Source organism: Cheilinus undulatus, linkage group 22, assembly GCF_018320785.1.
Source record: "Cheilinus undulatus linkage group 22, ASM1832078v1, whole genome shotgun sequence".
Lineage (NCBI taxonomy): Eukaryota > Metazoa > Chordata > Actinopteri > Labriformes > Labridae > Cheilinus > Cheilinus undulatus.
Window position 1 is genome coordinate 20776523 of NC_054886.1, and position 16561 is coordinate 20793083.

The 16561-nt window shown below is 40.3% G+C and overlaps 2 protein-coding genes across 2 annotated transcripts in view; both read right to left on the minus strand.

The window, feature by feature from the left end:
* Positions 1 to 12181, minus strand: part of LOC121504712 (glucosidase 2 subunit beta-like) — a 213528-nt gene extending 201347 nt beyond the window's left edge. Inside the window, exons 1-5 of the mRNA XM_041779733.1 lie at positions 11990 to 12181; positions 11463 to 11579; positions 9744 to 9839; positions 5948 to 6005; positions 4914 to 5031 (exon numbers count right to left, since the gene is read on the minus strand). Of these exons, the coding sequence (XP_041635667.1) occupies positions 4914 to 5031; positions 5948 to 6005; positions 9744 to 9839; positions 11463 to 11579; positions 11990 to 12071 (471 nt within the window). The 5' untranslated portion in view covers positions 12072 to 12181. The remainder of the gene's footprint in view (positions 1 to 4913; positions 5032 to 5947; positions 6006 to 9743; positions 9840 to 11462; positions 11580 to 11989) is intronic.
* A 1136-nt stretch (positions 12182 to 13317) lies between these two features.
* Positions 13318 to 14755, minus strand: LOC121504801 (doublesex- and mab-3-related transcription factor A1-like). The gene is made up of 2 exons (XM_041779861.1): positions 14299 to 14755; positions 13318 to 14072 (listed from the first exon to the last, which is right to left on the minus strand). The coding sequence occupies exons 1-2, from the start codon at positions 14753 to 14755 to the stop codon at positions 13321 to 13323; spliced, it is 1209 nt and encodes a 402-aa protein (XP_041635795.1). The 3' UTR covers positions 13318 to 13320.
* Between the last annotated feature and the right edge of the window lie 1806 nt (positions 14756 to 16561).

Genomic DNA, 16561 nt, shown 5'->3' on the forward strand with positions numbered 1-16561 from the left:
TAAATATATAACTTGCGAACATCTGAAGAGATCCTCAGCCACCAATTTTACCAATTCAATTTGCACCAAACTCCAGGCTGCAGCCTCTAATTTGGCCCCGTGCTTGCTGAACTAACAGGCAAATGGAGAGCTGAGGAGAAAATATGAAGTGGTTGCTGCTTATTCAGAACTTCTTTTTACATTAATGTACTTGTTTCTTTTTCCAACTACAAAATACAGTTTTAAAATGATGATTTGATTTATTAAAGGAAGAAAGCCATCCAAACCAACCTGGCACTATGTAAGAGTAATCGCCCCTAAACCTAATAACTGGTTGTGCCATCCTTGGTGGCAAGCGTTTGTGATAACTGGCAATGAGTCTTTCACATCCCTGTGGAGGAATTTTGGCCCACTCTTCTTTTCAGACTTGTTTAAATTCAGCCAAATTGGAGGGTTCTTGAGCATGACCAACCTATTTAGAACACGCCACAGCATCTCAGTCTGATTCAAGTCTGGGCTTTGACTAGACCACTCCAAAACCTTCCTTTTGTGTTTTAAGCCATTCAGTTGTGGAATTGCTGGTTTGTTTTGCTTTTTTAAATCATTTTCCTGCTTCATAACCCAAGAGCACTTGAGCTTGAGGTCATGAAGTGATGGCCGAGCATTTTTCTTGTGATTTTTTCTGTTAGAGAGCAGAATTCATTGTTCTATCAATTACAGAAAGTCAACCAGGTCCTGAAAGTAGCAACGCAGCTCCAGACCATCACACTGACACCACCACCACGTTTGACTGTTGGTATGGCATGTCTTTCTATGAAATGCAGTGTCAGTTTTCCAAAAGTTCAACTTTCGTCACATCAGTCCACAGAATATTTTCCCAAAAGCCTTGGGGATCATCAAGGTGTTTTTTGGCAAATATGAGATGAGCTTTCCTGTTCTTTTATGTCAGCAGTGGATTTGGCCTTGGAACTCCCCCATGGTTGCCATTTTTGCCCAGTCTCTTTCTTGACCTTAACTGAGTCAAGTGAGGCCTGCAGGTCTTTAAATGTTGTTCTGGGTTCTTTTGTGACCTCTTGGATGATACATCGATGCACTCTTGGAGTAACTTTGGTAGACCGGCCACTGGGTTTACCACTGTTCCAAGTTTTCTCCATTTGTGGATAATGGCTCTCACTGTGGTTTGTTGGAGTCCTAAAGCCTTAGAAATTAATTTGTATCCCTTTCCAGCCTGATAGATGTCAATGACTTTGTTTGTATTTAAGGTCGCTGCACACCCGGGGGGACTCTCTTGGGTTGTCTCCTTTCGCCAGTCGTTTTTTTAAAGCCTCATAAACTATGAAACAACATTGAATTTCTGCTTTTGTTTTGGGGCATTATGACAAGAAAGCGAGGCAGCAAGTTGTCCAGCATGTCATTAGTTGCAAGAGATATATGAATCAGTGCCGAAGAAGAAGGTGAGACAAAAAAATGAGAGCAAGTGATGGTGACATGTTGCCATGGTTACACAGACGTCAAGCGAGGTACCGACATGTATTTGAGTGTATTAAATGACATAAATGTACCTGTAAATAATAACACTTTATGCTAGAGCAGGGCAATTAATCGAAAAGTAATCAAAACTGACATTTAGAGCCTCTAACCAACATAAACCTTCAATTATTACAATTTTTTTTCTCCTTTTCTTGGAAAAATTTGACTTTTTACGAAAAAAAAAAATCATTTCAGCTTATGTGGGTTTTAATTTCAAATGTTTAAATTAATAACCATAAATTGTTAATCTGTGCCTATTCCTTTCAGTTGTTTGTTTTAAAATTATACAAATATTTACAAAACAAACAGTCGGAGGTTGCAGGTGGTATAATCATTCATTAATCATAATCGAGGTGAAAAGTTCAATTAATTGTAATTTTGATTTTTGCCGTAATTGTCCAGCCCTACTTTATGCCACTTCCTGCCTCTGGTTCACAAGTTGGTTTGCTTGCGTTCACACCTTAAACTGGTCCATTTGGAAGCAAACCAAGACCCCTGTTCTTAAGCAAACCAGAGTTCGTATGAGATTTCACACCACTCCATCGAACCAGACGATTCGGGAAAACGGACCAGAGTTTGTTTAAAGCGGACCAAGCAGCTCTGGTGTGAATGCAACCAAAGAGTTTTCTTGCTTCAACAGGTCTGGCAGTAACCAGGCCTGGGTGTGGCTGATAAAAAATAACTGGATGACCTTTTCCCTTAATGAATGAAATTATCATTTACACAACACTTTATACTGACATAATCAATTTTGAAGCTTGTAGGCTATGAAGAGGCATCATTTCAGTTTAAGTTTCAAAACAAGCTAAAAATTCCTCACAGGAGCTTTAAAAAAATAGTACAAGCAAAGCAGCAGTAATGTTTTGAGACATGTTTTCAAGCTATAAAATATCTCATATCGACATTGTAAAAAAACTACCTCCACAGCAGGCAGCAGTCGGTGTTGGAAAAGCCTGAAGCAGCAGATGCCAGGAACACGTATGGTCAAAACAATATCACACAGCTCAAGCTGCTTATTTAAAGCCATTCTCGCAGCACAACACATGTAAAAGCAAATTAACCTCAATGTCCCCATCAATCAAAGTGTGTTAGCAGGCGAGCTAGGTAATAACACTGCAGAGACTGAGTGGCAGCGCATGCAGCCGGGGTGAAAAGTTAATTAAATCTATTGAGAAATACTGAAACAATGTCTTTACACAGGAGGTAAAAAGGGGAAGCCTGTTTTTATGATAATTTAAGAGGCATTCTGGCATCATTTGGAGGCTGACAGGCCAAAACTAAACCCAGGACACTGCTAGGAAATTGCAACCACAACAATCAAGAAATACCACATTTCAATGCAAAATTAAGTCTCCCTGTGGATGAGCACACCAAAGTAAACAGTTTGTCATTAAGAGGGTGCCAAAGAAAGGATATAGAGTCTGGCTAATGAGTCACATGTGATCAATCTGCAGGCTGATTCTAATTCAGCTCCACGTTATTTTATCATTAAAGAAACTATGTTGTGTGTGAGAGGAGATTAAAGAGTTTTAAGAATCACTGGAAGGAAAAGCTTTCAATTTAACTGTTGATGTTTGTTCCAACCCTCACCTATGATCATGAGCTCTGAATAGTGAAATGAGATCACACTGGAGGGCTCAGCCTTGGAGACAGGGGCCCTTATTCATCAAACATGCTACAATGGAAATTCTGGTGGCTTATTAAAAGTGTATTGAGTGTCTTTTAAAGTAACATAAAATTTTCATGAATCTAATCCAGTTTGTGCTTTAGTGACAGTAGTGTACTTTAATAAATAGTTTACAATCCCTGATATAGAAGTGTATTAAGTATAATTATATAGTTAAAGTGTTTGAGCTTAACCAGGGTTTCTAACTATTCCACCATAAATGTATGAAAGTTTTCTGTGGGCTAGTGCCCTACCAATTATTTTCACCACTGCCACCCAGAGGAAAAAGCTCATAAAACACTGGATATCTTGGACTGGCCTATCCAGAGCCCAAATCTGAATATTGTAGAGGTTGTAAAGAAAGGGATCACCTGGATGGAGGTAGAAATAACAGACAACCTTAATCTAGAAAATAAGCCTTGGGGGGAAAGGTCTGGTGAAATATAAATGATTAATTAAGAAAGCATGACATTTTTAACCAAATAGTTAAAGATGTGCTAAAAGAAGGTCACAATAAAGAAGGTTTTTAAATTGTAGAGGCTATTTTGCTCAGAAAATGGTGAGGTTTTTTCATTTTGTTTACAGCTTTCTTGTATTCTCTGGATGTATCAGAATAAAGAGACAGGGTAATAAACAAGGATGGCCATTAAAACTTTGCTTGCAAGACAAACTTGTGTTGGCTAAGACTTTTTATGTAATAAATGTTTCATATAATAGAGACAGTGGCAGTTTGAGCAGCATCCTGACTTTAAGTGAGATCAGAAGAACGCTGATGTTTCAGAGAAACAACTATAAAATATGCATGATTAAACAGTGCAAAAGTTGTACATTAAGCAATTAATAGTTATATTTATTTCTAAACTTACTGAACATTATTTAATGCCTTTTACGAAAACAGTAAAGCAGTTTCAGATAAAACATCAGTGTCAACACATAATTTCTGAGCTAATATTAGCTTAGCTTTCACTGCAGATCAACTGGCTGTGGTTGCTATTTTTGTTGTATCATAAGCTGCTAGATCAAATGAAGCCTAGCTTAGTTCATGCAGGGCATGGTAGACATACGCCTAACTGCGATGGGCTGATGGCCAGCTGATCCTAATTATCATTTTCCAGCTCCCACAGCCAATCACTGCTCTTTCTCTCAACACAGTGGTGTATTACAACATGACGTACCTCTCACTAATCCCTGCCTGCATTAATGTTGATGCACCACGCTGCTGCTGCTGCTGGCAAAGCTTCACCTCCTCCAACCCAGCATCCTCCTTTATAGCATTACTCTTGTTTCACCATTATTCATATTCATGTTACTATGGATTAATTCCTTTTGAACAAATTTTAGAGTATTCACTACCTGTTGTCATAGATGTATCTATCAATATAGGGGTTTCTAGTTATGGGCTCCCTGGGAAGTTAAAGCATGCTGCTTGACTAACTCATGGAGCATCTTTTGAGCTGAGCCTTCTCCGCCAAGTAAAACTGTGTATCCATTTTGCAATGAAATGGTAAAATGTATGACGAGAGTCTTCCTGACTGAACTGAAATGATGAAATAATGAACACTGTATATGTTCTGCTCAGGCCAAACAAAGCCAAAGCTTGAAAGGTAGTAAGAAAAAACAACAGTTTTTTTCTCACTATAGGAACAAGATAAAGCTTTTGAGGGAAAAACCCGATGCCTCTCTCCTGTTCCTGCTGCACGCCACAGTGCAGCAGTTACTCAGGATGAGTACCATGTACCTGTTTCTCCCTCCAGAGCAGCACCCCCTCCTCAATCAGCTGCTGCTTGAGCTGCAAACCCTCGTCCAAGGTCCTCATCTGGCCCTCCACGTACGCTCTCTCTTGCTGTCCCAGATTCCTGCAGGAAGAGAGCGGGAGCAGAGGACGTATGGTCCAATCATTACGGAGAAAAACCATTGGCCACCCCTGCTACAGCCGCTCAGATGGTGCAATCCAATTTTTTAAGGGCCCACAATGCAGCAGGAATCCAAATGGGAGAAATAGAAGAGTAAATAAGACGGGGGCTGATGCTCTGCTGCTGTACTAAATTGTTTTTGAAGTCTGGCAAACTCAATATGAGTGCGGACCTTGTGAAAACATAATGAGATATACTCCGCCTGTATGAGGTTTTTGGGCTAAAATGCTCAGAATGAAATAAAAGAAGAGGATCACTGTATTAGAAGTTACATTTATACAGCAGGCTGAATTTCTGCATTCTTGTATGGTAAATCTTAGAGAAAATAATAAATCTGACCAGGCAGGTGCTTGTATTATAAAAGTATTTCTGTCCACAGAACAAACAAATATAAAAATATAGTTTATCTAATGTAGAATCTGAATTATGTGCATGAAAACACCTCTGATTATTGAGAAAAAAATGAAAATGAACAGACTATGCAATCTTTCTATCTCTGTTTTGATACACTCTGATGCATACAACATAAGAAGGTCTGAACTGCGTCAAGTTTTTAATCGCAGTGACACCATGCCCCCTGGTGGCACACAGAATTACTCACTATCATCTGAAAGCAGCAGTTATACTCTCTACCACAGAAATGTTATGATATACTGTATAAATAGGCTTGTGATAAAGAAAAAACAGATTTAACATGTGTATTTTTGAACTGCTGAAAATTTCACATCCAAAATAGAGTGGGTTATCCTTGAATATTTATTCTTTACCCATGCGTGGGCCTCCACTAACATATTTTGGAGACAAAAATCAGCAGGAGTTATTTTATAAATATTGATTCTCAGTTTCTGATTCAACTGACCAGCAAGTGTTCTGGCAGCGAGCGTGGCTGTTGTATTCGTCTGAAGCATCGCAGCAATCTGGCACGAGATCCAGGAGGAAGCGTTCCAATGCACATACAAAACAGAAGAGAAGAAGATTATTAGCGAGGAGAGGTGAGCAATATGTTCCTATTAAATTATGTGATCTATAAATAGTTTGGCAAAGGATAGGGACGCAGATTGAAGTTAAAAATAATACACACATTTGAAAGCAGGAACAGTGAAAATTGCTTTGGAAAGTTGTGATTTGAGGATCTGCTGTTATTATATATTGTCTGTAACTAGGCTAAACATGTCAAATAAATAAATCACCTTTTATTATAGAAGATGCTTTTCATTATTGTCAGAGAGGCCACAGGGAAACAGGGCAGAGAGCTATGTCTGTTCAAACATGACATAGCTACTAAACAACGCATCAGGGTTTGATATGTGATATTCTGAATATCAATATAGCAAATAATATAACTAAATATACCATTGGGTTATGAATTTATTAAAAAAGGAAAAGTCAAACTGGGTTTGTTGTTCTTAGCTCTGTGTTTACATTGACTTCAGCTTGTTCACATGTCACTTAAAAGCTCAAATGTTTCAAACTTGATTTTGATTTACATGTGAACCCCTCTCACATAGCTCTGCCGCCATGCTGTATGTAGAGGCATGATGACAGAGTTCGGTCTCAATAGTGCAGCTCAAGGACAGCTGACATCTGTGTAATGTAATGCATACCAATAACAACAACCCCTCTGTCCCTGAGATGGCATATGAAAAATAAATGTCCTAATTCTTCTATTGGCTTGCCATTTTATTTTGTAATTTTATCTCCAGAGGTTACTGCATTTTGCACAGCATTTTCTTCATGATAGTGCGTTTTCTGACAATACAAGTCAATGAAAACAGTAAGATGTTCTGCATTCATATCTTTGTAACCATGTTTGAACTATATTTAAGGAATCAGAAGCAGATGCAGAAGCAGAAGCAGAGGAGCTGAGAATCTGACTGGCTGTTCAGTGTCAGCATTTCATTCTCTGTGATTAGCTACACTTAAATTTTCCATGAATGCTGTCAGAGGATAGGTTAAAATAGGCAAAAATGGCGTGAATGGGTTAAAAGTGGAAAAAGCTAGGTCAAAAAGTTGTTAAAAAATGTTTCAGAAATGGACTAATATCGGCAAAAAAAGTGCCAAAAGAGGGAAAAAGAGGTAAAATGGATAAACAGTGGCAGAAGGGGCAATATGTGGTTAAAGATGGGTTAAAATAGGCAAAAACGGTCAAAAAGTGGTAAAAAAAAAATGCTGAAATGGGCAAAAATGTGGCAAAAATGGGAAGAAGGCTGCAGTTCTACAAACAGCTGCTTGGATTGGAACACTGGTGGTGCTTTTCCACTGTGTAGTACCAGCTTGACTCATCTCAACTCTCCTCTGGTATTTTTTTATCATCAGGGATTGTACCGGGTAACTGTTTTCAGTACTACCTCTAAGAGTGAGCTGAGCCAAAACTAAAATGCAACATCCAGACACCGCCAACCACAAAGAGTATCATATTCAAACTTCTCTCCCCTCCTCCCAACTTCAGCTTTTCACAGCTGTAAAACTTCCTAAACTCTCCTGTACTTTTCAACCATATTTGGTCTCACTGCCTGGAACAGCCTCTGGATCAAAATTTGTCTCTTTGCTGCAACAAAACCCTTAAGGCCAGGTATTATCAAAGTTTACTGTAATGGGTAGCAAAGTGTCTGGTAGCAACAAAAAGTGTCACATTAACCCATCATGAGGGAAGTGGAGCAGCAGTCTGACAGACAGGTGTATCTCAAAAAAATTTGGAATATCATGAAAAAGTTGCTTGTGCAACTTTTTTTCTTTACCATTTTCAGCTTCCTTGAATAAAATGAACTGGCAAAAGTGGCAAAAAACAGGCCAAAAATGGGCATAAAGGGGCAAACAGTGGCTAAAAAAGGGAGGGAAAAAGTGGTTGGAAAAATTGGTATAAAAGTGGGAAAAAGGTGGTGAAAAAACAGGCAAAAAGCTGCCACAAAGTGGAACACTGGGGATATACAGATAAATAAAAGCAAATATGGGGGCAAAAGGTGGCACAAAGGGGCAAAAAATGGGAAAAAACAAGGCTTGAATAGGTAAGAAAAAAGTTTTGAATTTTTTTTGCAGAAAAGGGCAAATATTTGCAGGATAAAGGGGCAAAAAAGTGGTAAAAATGGGCAAAAGGTGGCAAAAAATTGCCCTAAAAACAATTTTGAAAAGTGGAACAAATGGGCAAAAAGTGGCAAAAGATGGCAAAAAAGGCAAAAAACAGCAAAAAGTGAAATAAATGGGCAAAAGGTGGCAAAAAAAAGCAAAAAGCAGCAAAAATGTGGAATAAATGAGAAAAAGTGGCAAAAAAATAGGCAAAAGCAGCAAAACAGTAAAATAAATTGGCAAAAAGTGGCAAAAAGGTGGCAAAAATAGGCAAAACGCAGCAAAAAATTGGAATAAATGGGCAAAAAGTGGCAAAAAGCAGAAAAAATGGAACGGGCAAAAAAGGGCAAAATAAAAGCAATAAAGGGAAAAAAATGGCAAGACAGGGAAAAGCAGTCAAAAAATGGGTAAACGGTGATACAATTGGTGAAGTCATGGTGGCACCAACTATAATCAGTGATCAATAGCCCAAAATAAAAAAACTGATACATACAATGTATGCTTTTATTAGTAATTAGTGATTCAGATTGCCATATTTCTTTTAAAATGAAGGTTGGATTTTTATAGATCTCTCTCTCCCTCTCTCTGACTGCAGTTTTAAGGGTCTCTAGAGAACATCCACTTATAGGATCGGCTTCATGTAGTTATTCAAGTGTTCAGATCTGACTTTAGCTCTGATGTGTCACCCAAGAGAGAGGGCCCAGTGTGATACCTCTCAATTACCCAGAACCCCATTGGTAACTCTGGGAGAATCTGACAAGGTCGGCCAATAAAAATCTCTCAAAAACCCAGAAGAAGAGGAGAAAACAAGGATGTGCCAGCTGTTAAAGTGGCTCCATTCAAGGCAGGAAAGGCGTGGGAAGATGGGTGGGAGTGAAATAAAGGAGGAAGGACAGGGAGAAGGAGGCTTTGAGGAATATTCCGCCACTGCTCCTCTTTCATTCTTCACGACGTGATGGTTACATGCCGCCTAACGCTCCTGAAAGCGCCGGTGACGGAGCGCAGATGTCGACAACAGAGCGTATTGATTTTTTCCAAAGTGCAGAGCCAGCAGAGAACAAAAGTGGACAAGAAAGGAGGGTTGAAAAACTATCTGATTAGGCATACAGCGTGGCAGATTTTTACCAGAAAGAATGGGGAGCAGCCTTGAGAAGAGGACAGGATGTTTTCTCAACGAATACTGTGTGCGGAGAGTTCACGTTGGCATGTGTGAGTTAGAGAGCTGTGTTTTGTTTGCTGTGTCTCCTTCATCTGTTTGTTTGTACTTCTGAAGGAGTGACAGTTTGTACACCAACATGTCAGCTCCTCAGAATAATGTGAAAAATGAATTCCTGCCCGCATTTACGGAGCACACAAAGGAGCAGAAGTAAACAGACAACTTTTAACCTGATAAAAAAAGAACATGAGCAATTTAACTAAGGATTAAGCTCATGAAGATTTTTTAAGTTTCAAGGTACAACAGACAGATGTAGGTTAACTTTATTCTAGAATTAAAGTGCTATCGTCCTTGGAAGGCAGAAGACATTCCTGATCCACTGACTCACTTCAAACAAGTGTGTCGAGTCAGTTTAATAAAATATTATCAGCCTTACCACAGATGCCATCATTGACTCTTGATGAGGGGATGTAGTGTGGGCGGAAACCCAGGTTGGTGCAGTAGAATCGGCCACGAGGACAGGCTGAGGTTCCTGCAAGGGGAAAGAGCAGAGGTCAGCATTGGGAGCATTAAACATCAACAACATCTATCTATACCCTATTATGCCTGTTACAGTTGCTGTTGCAGGCCAGCAGTGGAATGTTCTCATCCTGCAACCCCACGTTACTCACAAGGTCAACAAAAGGAGGAATAAAGGGGAAAGGTTTCTGGGGCCTAGCCAAACTAGAAGCAAAAAAAAGTGGCAAAAAGCATGCAAAAACAGGCAAAAGGGTCAAAGAAGTTGCATCTCTCAGTGATGAGTAGCAAAAAATGGACAAAAGGTCAAATATAGGCAAAAATTGGCCAAAAACATGCAAAAAAGTTAAATTAATGGGCATAAAGTGGCAACAATTTTGTGAAAGGTGTCAAAAAATGGGCAAAAGAAGGCTAAAACAGGTTAAAAAGTTGCAGGAAGGGGCAAATAGCAGCAGAAAAGTAGCATAAATGGGCAAAAGGTGGGGGGGGGGTTGGCAAAAAAGAGGCAAAATGGGTGGAAAAGGTGCTGAATATTAGCCAAATGGGCCAAAACTTACAAGAAAAGGAAAAAAAGCTGTAAAAAATGAAAAAATGTGGAAAAAAAGTTAAAGAAAAAAATGGCAAAAAAGTGACAATAATGGATGGAAAAAATGGTGAAATGGGTTAAAAGTAGCAAAAAATAATAATTCCAACATTAGAACCCAATAATAGCTCGCCAGATTTTTCAGCTCCAAAAGGAGGGAACTGTTTGCTGCAGCACTAGCACCAATGCTACTGATCAAACACACACGCACTGATATCATCAATAAATCCTTACTAGAGAGGGCTCAGTCCCCGGGTTTTCAAGGGTCCAGGCAAGGAGAAAAGGTCTGCACACCAAGGACCTTGGTGTGATGCTACAAGTGTTACCCAACTGACTCCAATTACCAACTCCCAGCTCCCAGAGCCAATCACAGATCTTTCTCTCAACACAGCTGAAAATGACATACTTCTCGCTAATCCCTACTTGTATTAATGTATTAATGCAGATGCACCATGTTGCTGCTGCTGCTGGCAAAGCTTAACCTCCTCCACCCCAGCCTCCTCCTTCATGGCACAGAGTTTGTTGCACCCTCATATTCATATTCATGCTAGTACTAACTTATTGCTTTTGAACTAATAATATTGGATCACATAAACATTTTCATAAATGTATCTATCCATATGGAGGTTTTTAGCCCTGGAAAGTCAAAGCATGCTACTTAGCTAAACCAAAATAATTCTGATGTTGACTGCACTGCATTTATATAAGTATGTGCAGTACATGTGACATGTAACACCATGGTGGACATCAGAAAATGGGGCTCCCTTGAAAGCCACTGTATAATTCAAATACCAGGGACCATGAAAGGCTATGACACTGTAAAAAAAATCTAATGCCTACACCCCTTCAAAGTCTTGTCTCATGAAAGGGGGTCAGTCAATATCTGGCTTTCACAGAGTCTGAATAGCATGGCGTGATTCAAACCAAAGGTTATTTACCAGACTACAGAGAAACTGTATACAGTAATCATTAACAGTGCACAGGTCACAGTGTTGACTCACAGTTTGTTGACATTGGCATACAGGCATACACTTATTTGTGCTTTGCTTTTATTACCTGGTTCATCTGAGCCATCTTCACAGTCGCAGTAGTCATCATTCACTTGCTCAAATGGGATCATTTTGGAGCCATCGATGCACAGAAACAATTTCTTCTCCTTGTAGAAGCGCTTATCTGTTGCAACACAGACATAAAACACTGTAACCCGCTGTTGACCTTGAACTAAAGGTAGAAATTTAGCCTAATAAAGAAATAGAACTGCAGTATGAATCTTTAACATTTTTTTCAAAACGAAAGCTCGGTGCTTGAGCTTGCATTAATTGAAAAGGTACTTCTGTAACTACTATATTAATATTTATAGTTATAGTGTTGTTGCTACCATAATGCACACACTTTAACAGTCCTTTTCAGCTGTTAAAAACTACACCAAGTGATGACAACCTCATGGGGAGTTTGAGTATGTTGGCTGTGATGAAGACGATGAGTTATGTAAGTTACAGCATGAAACGTCATGCAACGGTATTCTTGAGTAGGATGATAGCAGCTTAGCCTTAAGCTAGCTCGTAGGGGGACAGTGAACTTACAGGACGAAGATATTCCTCGTATTTTCCGCGAGTCTACCAAACCACACAAAAAGACAGCGAGGATAATAAAGTGGAGATGCATGTCCGGGGGGGTAAATTGTAAATACTTTCACTTCTGACTCACAAAACCCCGCTCAAAGCTGTGTCAAACTCATGATATTGCGTCGAATATTCAAATTTAAATCGACTGTGTTTTGACTTCCTGAAACACGCGGTGACGTGTGGCGGCGGAGGCTTTCTATTGGTTCGCAGTCGAGGCGCGTGCACTTGTTTCACCAATCATGAGTGAGAACAGTTTACAGCGGCGTGGGAAGAAATACAACGGTCGTCTCATTATTATTTTGGACTTATTCGATGATTCAGAGTGGAAAGCTTGCCGTTCTGGCGCGTCAGTTGTCATCAAAACATTATAAAGATGTCTGCTAAGTGTTCTTGTTTTGAAGAGGAGCATTAATGATGCAACAATACGATTTTCTTTTTAATTCGGAGCGAGTTATAAATGATTACTGGCTCGAATTTGTGTAATTTCGTGTCAGGCATAGGCGGAGCGAGGGGGTGGCTTACAGGGCTTAAGCCCCAAATGTTTTCTCAAAAGCCCTGAGTCTGTCAGGCTTGAGAAAGTAATTCTTCTGCTTTGTGTTATGATCAATAAATGCTAAAAGATATCCTTTATAGTATACAGAATGGACATGGCCTTAATCCCTGTAGGCAAAGTAAAATATATATATATATATTTATATATATATACAGAGAGAGTGAATATATCTAAATTTCAAACCCAGCATTTAGCTGTGTATGCTCTTTTTTAAAAGATTAGTGCTAAGGGCAAACTTTCCCACTAAATTCAGACCTGTCCATGTTTATCCAAAAAAGAAATATTAGACTGTTTCTCCAAATTATTGATCTTCAATTCATCTTCAATCTTTTTTGAATGATGGCAACACTTACTTTGAAAACAAGATAATTTTAAATAAATGATCATGGCTGTAAATGATGCTTAACAAAGAGGAAACTGCATTATTTGGGGTTTGAAGTCTAAATTTGCATTAAAATTGCTTGAAAATAGTATATATACAATATAAACAAAACTTTTGTATTTTTTATAGATAGAAAAAAAATATTGACACAAACCAAACAGGGACATTGCTTTATAACTTTATTAATAATAATAAAAAATCTTTACAACATATGTAAATAACAGTCACAATATTCAAAGAAGTTGTGAATTTTCAGTTGTTCAATAATTGTAGGCACTTTACTGGACTTTTAAAGCTAAAATGAAAAGGCAATTTAAAATCACACTTTCGTGTCACATCACAATGTTTGGGTTGTCATTTTTCCGTGTTTAGTCGTGCATAAAGTCCTGAACTACACAGCGACTCCTTGCTTTGGAGGTAGGCAAGGTCCCGGATCATGCCAGGGAAGGAGTACGAGTCCAAAGGCGGACGCAGTGGGAAGACAGGCATCAGTCCGGGTGTCATGTAAGGTGACATGAAACCCGCCATAGCGCCGTTTGGAGAAGAATATGCCATCCGCAGGGGGCTGACGCCGAAGCGAGGCCCGAGCCCGTACAGGCTGTCTCCCCCTGCGGGCGTTGGTGGCATGTGGAGAGGGGAGAAGGCGGACTTGGTCCCCAGAGTACTGAGCGCTCCGGGAAACCCAACAGAAGGCCTGGGCACATCAGAGTCTGTTTTGTTTTCTTTGGAGCTTAGAACCAGTTCTATGGACCTGACAATGTCCCCTTTGCACGTTCTAACCATCGATTCCAATGTGTCCCGCTTCTGCTGGGGGAATAATTTGGCCATGATGTCAGTGGGGTCTCGCTCTAGGCTCGGGTAGTCTCTGGGTTTCTCAGACTCACTGCCAGACTCAGGATCCGAGGAGGAAAGCGACCTCTGCGGGCTCTCTGAGTGATCAAACACCGGGGATGGACTTGCGCTGTTGTCGGTTAATGACGTGGGATTCTCTCTGTTTGGAGACTGGTCCTTCTTGTCGTTTGGAGAAGGGAGGCGCGCGGTATGGGGGGCAAAGAGGGGTCGACCCATGAATCCGTTATAAAAGTTGTACTTGCACAGTTTGTCATCTGAAAAGGAGAAACAGGTGGTTAATAGTCATTTTACGCGCGAGTGTCTTTACGCTTCAGCTGTGCGTAAAATGCGTAAAAGTGCCATTTTTACAAGATATTAAGCTTTCTCGTCATAACATAAAACTTTGAAATTCAGTTCAAAATCATACGTAATTAAGGATTAATTCTTCTTCAGATCAGATCGGTTAAATCTCAAAATCATCAGTCTTTCGTTTAAACTCACCATCTTTTTTGTTTTCTCCTCCAAAAACATCGAAACTTGGAGTTACTGGAGTATTGCTGGCTGCTGCCGGGCCCACGGGTGACCCCTGAGGGATCCCAGCCTCCGAGCCGGGATACAAGAGCCGGAGCTCCCTTGCCTCGCTCTCCTCCTGCGCCTGCTGCCTCCTGAGCGCGACCTGAGCGGCCATCACTCGCTGCCTCTCCGCTATCAGGGTGCACTTTGCGCACACGCAGTCTCTCCAGCGGCAGAAGCGCTTGTGGCCTTTTAGCGCCGACACCACGCCGTGGTTTCTGCATCTGGCGCACTTCGGGGTGCGCGGGTATCCCCTCTCCATTGCTGGGTTACAAGCCCTGAGGAAGAGGGGCGGAGGGCGCAGGAGGGAAGGGGGGACCTGGATGCCACCGAGCGGGTTGGCGGTGTGCCCGGGGATGCCGAGCGGTCTGATCCTGCTGTCCATTACCACAAAGTCGTCCAGTTCAGCTATTTAAAGTTGTGTCATTCAAGAGACGTGGCCTTCTTTGAGTGTTTCTCCCAACTGACGCTGGCACCCTGCACCCGCGCGCCTTAAGTGTCTCCTCTCCAGGTGGTTTGACATGAAATACAACACCCATGTCACACCCCTTTCCGCTCCTGCCTCTTAATACCCTATCATGTTTATTTGCATCCCGGGTGAATAGTGGGCTAATCTGATGCAACTGAGCCTATATGCAGCTGTAGTTTGAGCAAAAGTAGTACCAACTGACTCCAGCTCACTTTTTAGTGATTTCAGAAGCATTAGCCCACATCCAAAAGTACATTTATATTTAGCTTATATTGATTGTTTTTTAATCTAAAGGGATAAAAGTGCATATTTTGAAGTAGAAGCTGCCAAATAGAAAGACAAAAGTTGCCTCAGGTCAGTCAGACATAATGACCTCCCCACTGACCAATGAATATTCAGTATAAGGATGTTATTCTATATAACAATGGCCTTAATAGCCACAGACACAACAGGTAATTATCTACCTGGTTATTCTGTCAAACAAATTACCTCAACAAAAGACCCATCTGCCAACAAACACCCAGCAAGACTGGTGGATAACTAATCACACCTTGTCACATGTTTCATTCATTTCTCTGCATTCAAACAGGATCCTGTTACACGCGGCAGATTGTCTTACCGTTATTAGATGGGGAGCAGCTTCATGTGACAAACACGCTGCAGTCACCAAGGGGAACACAACCACTTGTGCTCTTCTGCAAGGATACAAAAGTGGTAACTGAAATATAAAGCTTGAAGACATTGCAGAGCAATCTGTTCATGCAAGACTGAGACTTCAGTGTGCTCTTTGGCTCCCCTGTAGTTCTGACTCCACTCTTTGAATAATAGACGTGGGCTAAAGAGGCAGAGGATGGAGGCACTCAGCCCCTGTGTGGGTTGTTTTTTATAGAGATAATTATCCTCCAGAGGATAACTCAGGAGCAAGTTTTGCTACAACACAGGCCAGGAAAATTGCTTTTAGTAAACTATACCATAATATGATGCAGACACAGACATTACTTGTACTACAGGCCTGCCCACAGAATTGGCTGACCCCCTGACAAACCCAGTGAATGAGCCCTATGTGATTTATGATAGTTCTAATGCATGTGTGTTGGATCAGTAGCGTTGGTGCGAGCACACGTTCAGCTAACCTTACTTCATTTTGGAGCTGTCAGACTATTGTTGGGCTCTGATGTTGAAATTATTTATTTGTGCCACTTTTAAACCGCTTTTTCTGCCCATTTTGACAATAGTCATCACTTTTCTTCATTTTTTCCAATTTCTTGCACTTTACACCAATTTTTGCCACATTTCAACCTCTTTTCATCACTTTTTTCCTGCCCATTATTGCCATTTTAAAACATTTTTGCTATCTTTAAAATCAAGTTTCTCCACCTTTACTGCCTATTTTTGCCACCTTTTGTAAACTCCACCGTTTTTCTGCCTGTTTTTGACACTTTTAGTCAAATTTCCACTTTCTGCCTAGTTGCTTCTATTGCAGCTTAGCCCCTTTTCACCACATATTTTTAATCTATTCTTGCCATTTTAAACTAATATTTGCCACTTTCCGCCTATTTTTTTTTACTGTTATCCAAAATTCAGCCACTTTAAACCCATTTTTTGCTACTTTTGAAATCCCATCACACCATCTTTTCCACCCAATTTTGCTACTTTTAACCCATCACCATTTTTAGGTCCATTTTTGCCATTATTATTCAATTTTTGCCACTTTATACTTTC

Bases quoted from the DNA above. Each gene is read 5' to 3' on its own strand.
- LOC121504801 (XM_041779861.1), bottom strand. From the start codon at position 14,755: ATGGACAGCAGGATCAGACCGCTCGGCATCCCCGGGCACACCGCCAAC. The intron at 14,073-14,298 runs GTGAGTTTAAAC...TCTCCTTTTCAG, and splicing joins AGGAGAAAACAAAAAAGATG to ATGACAAACTGTGCAAGTAC.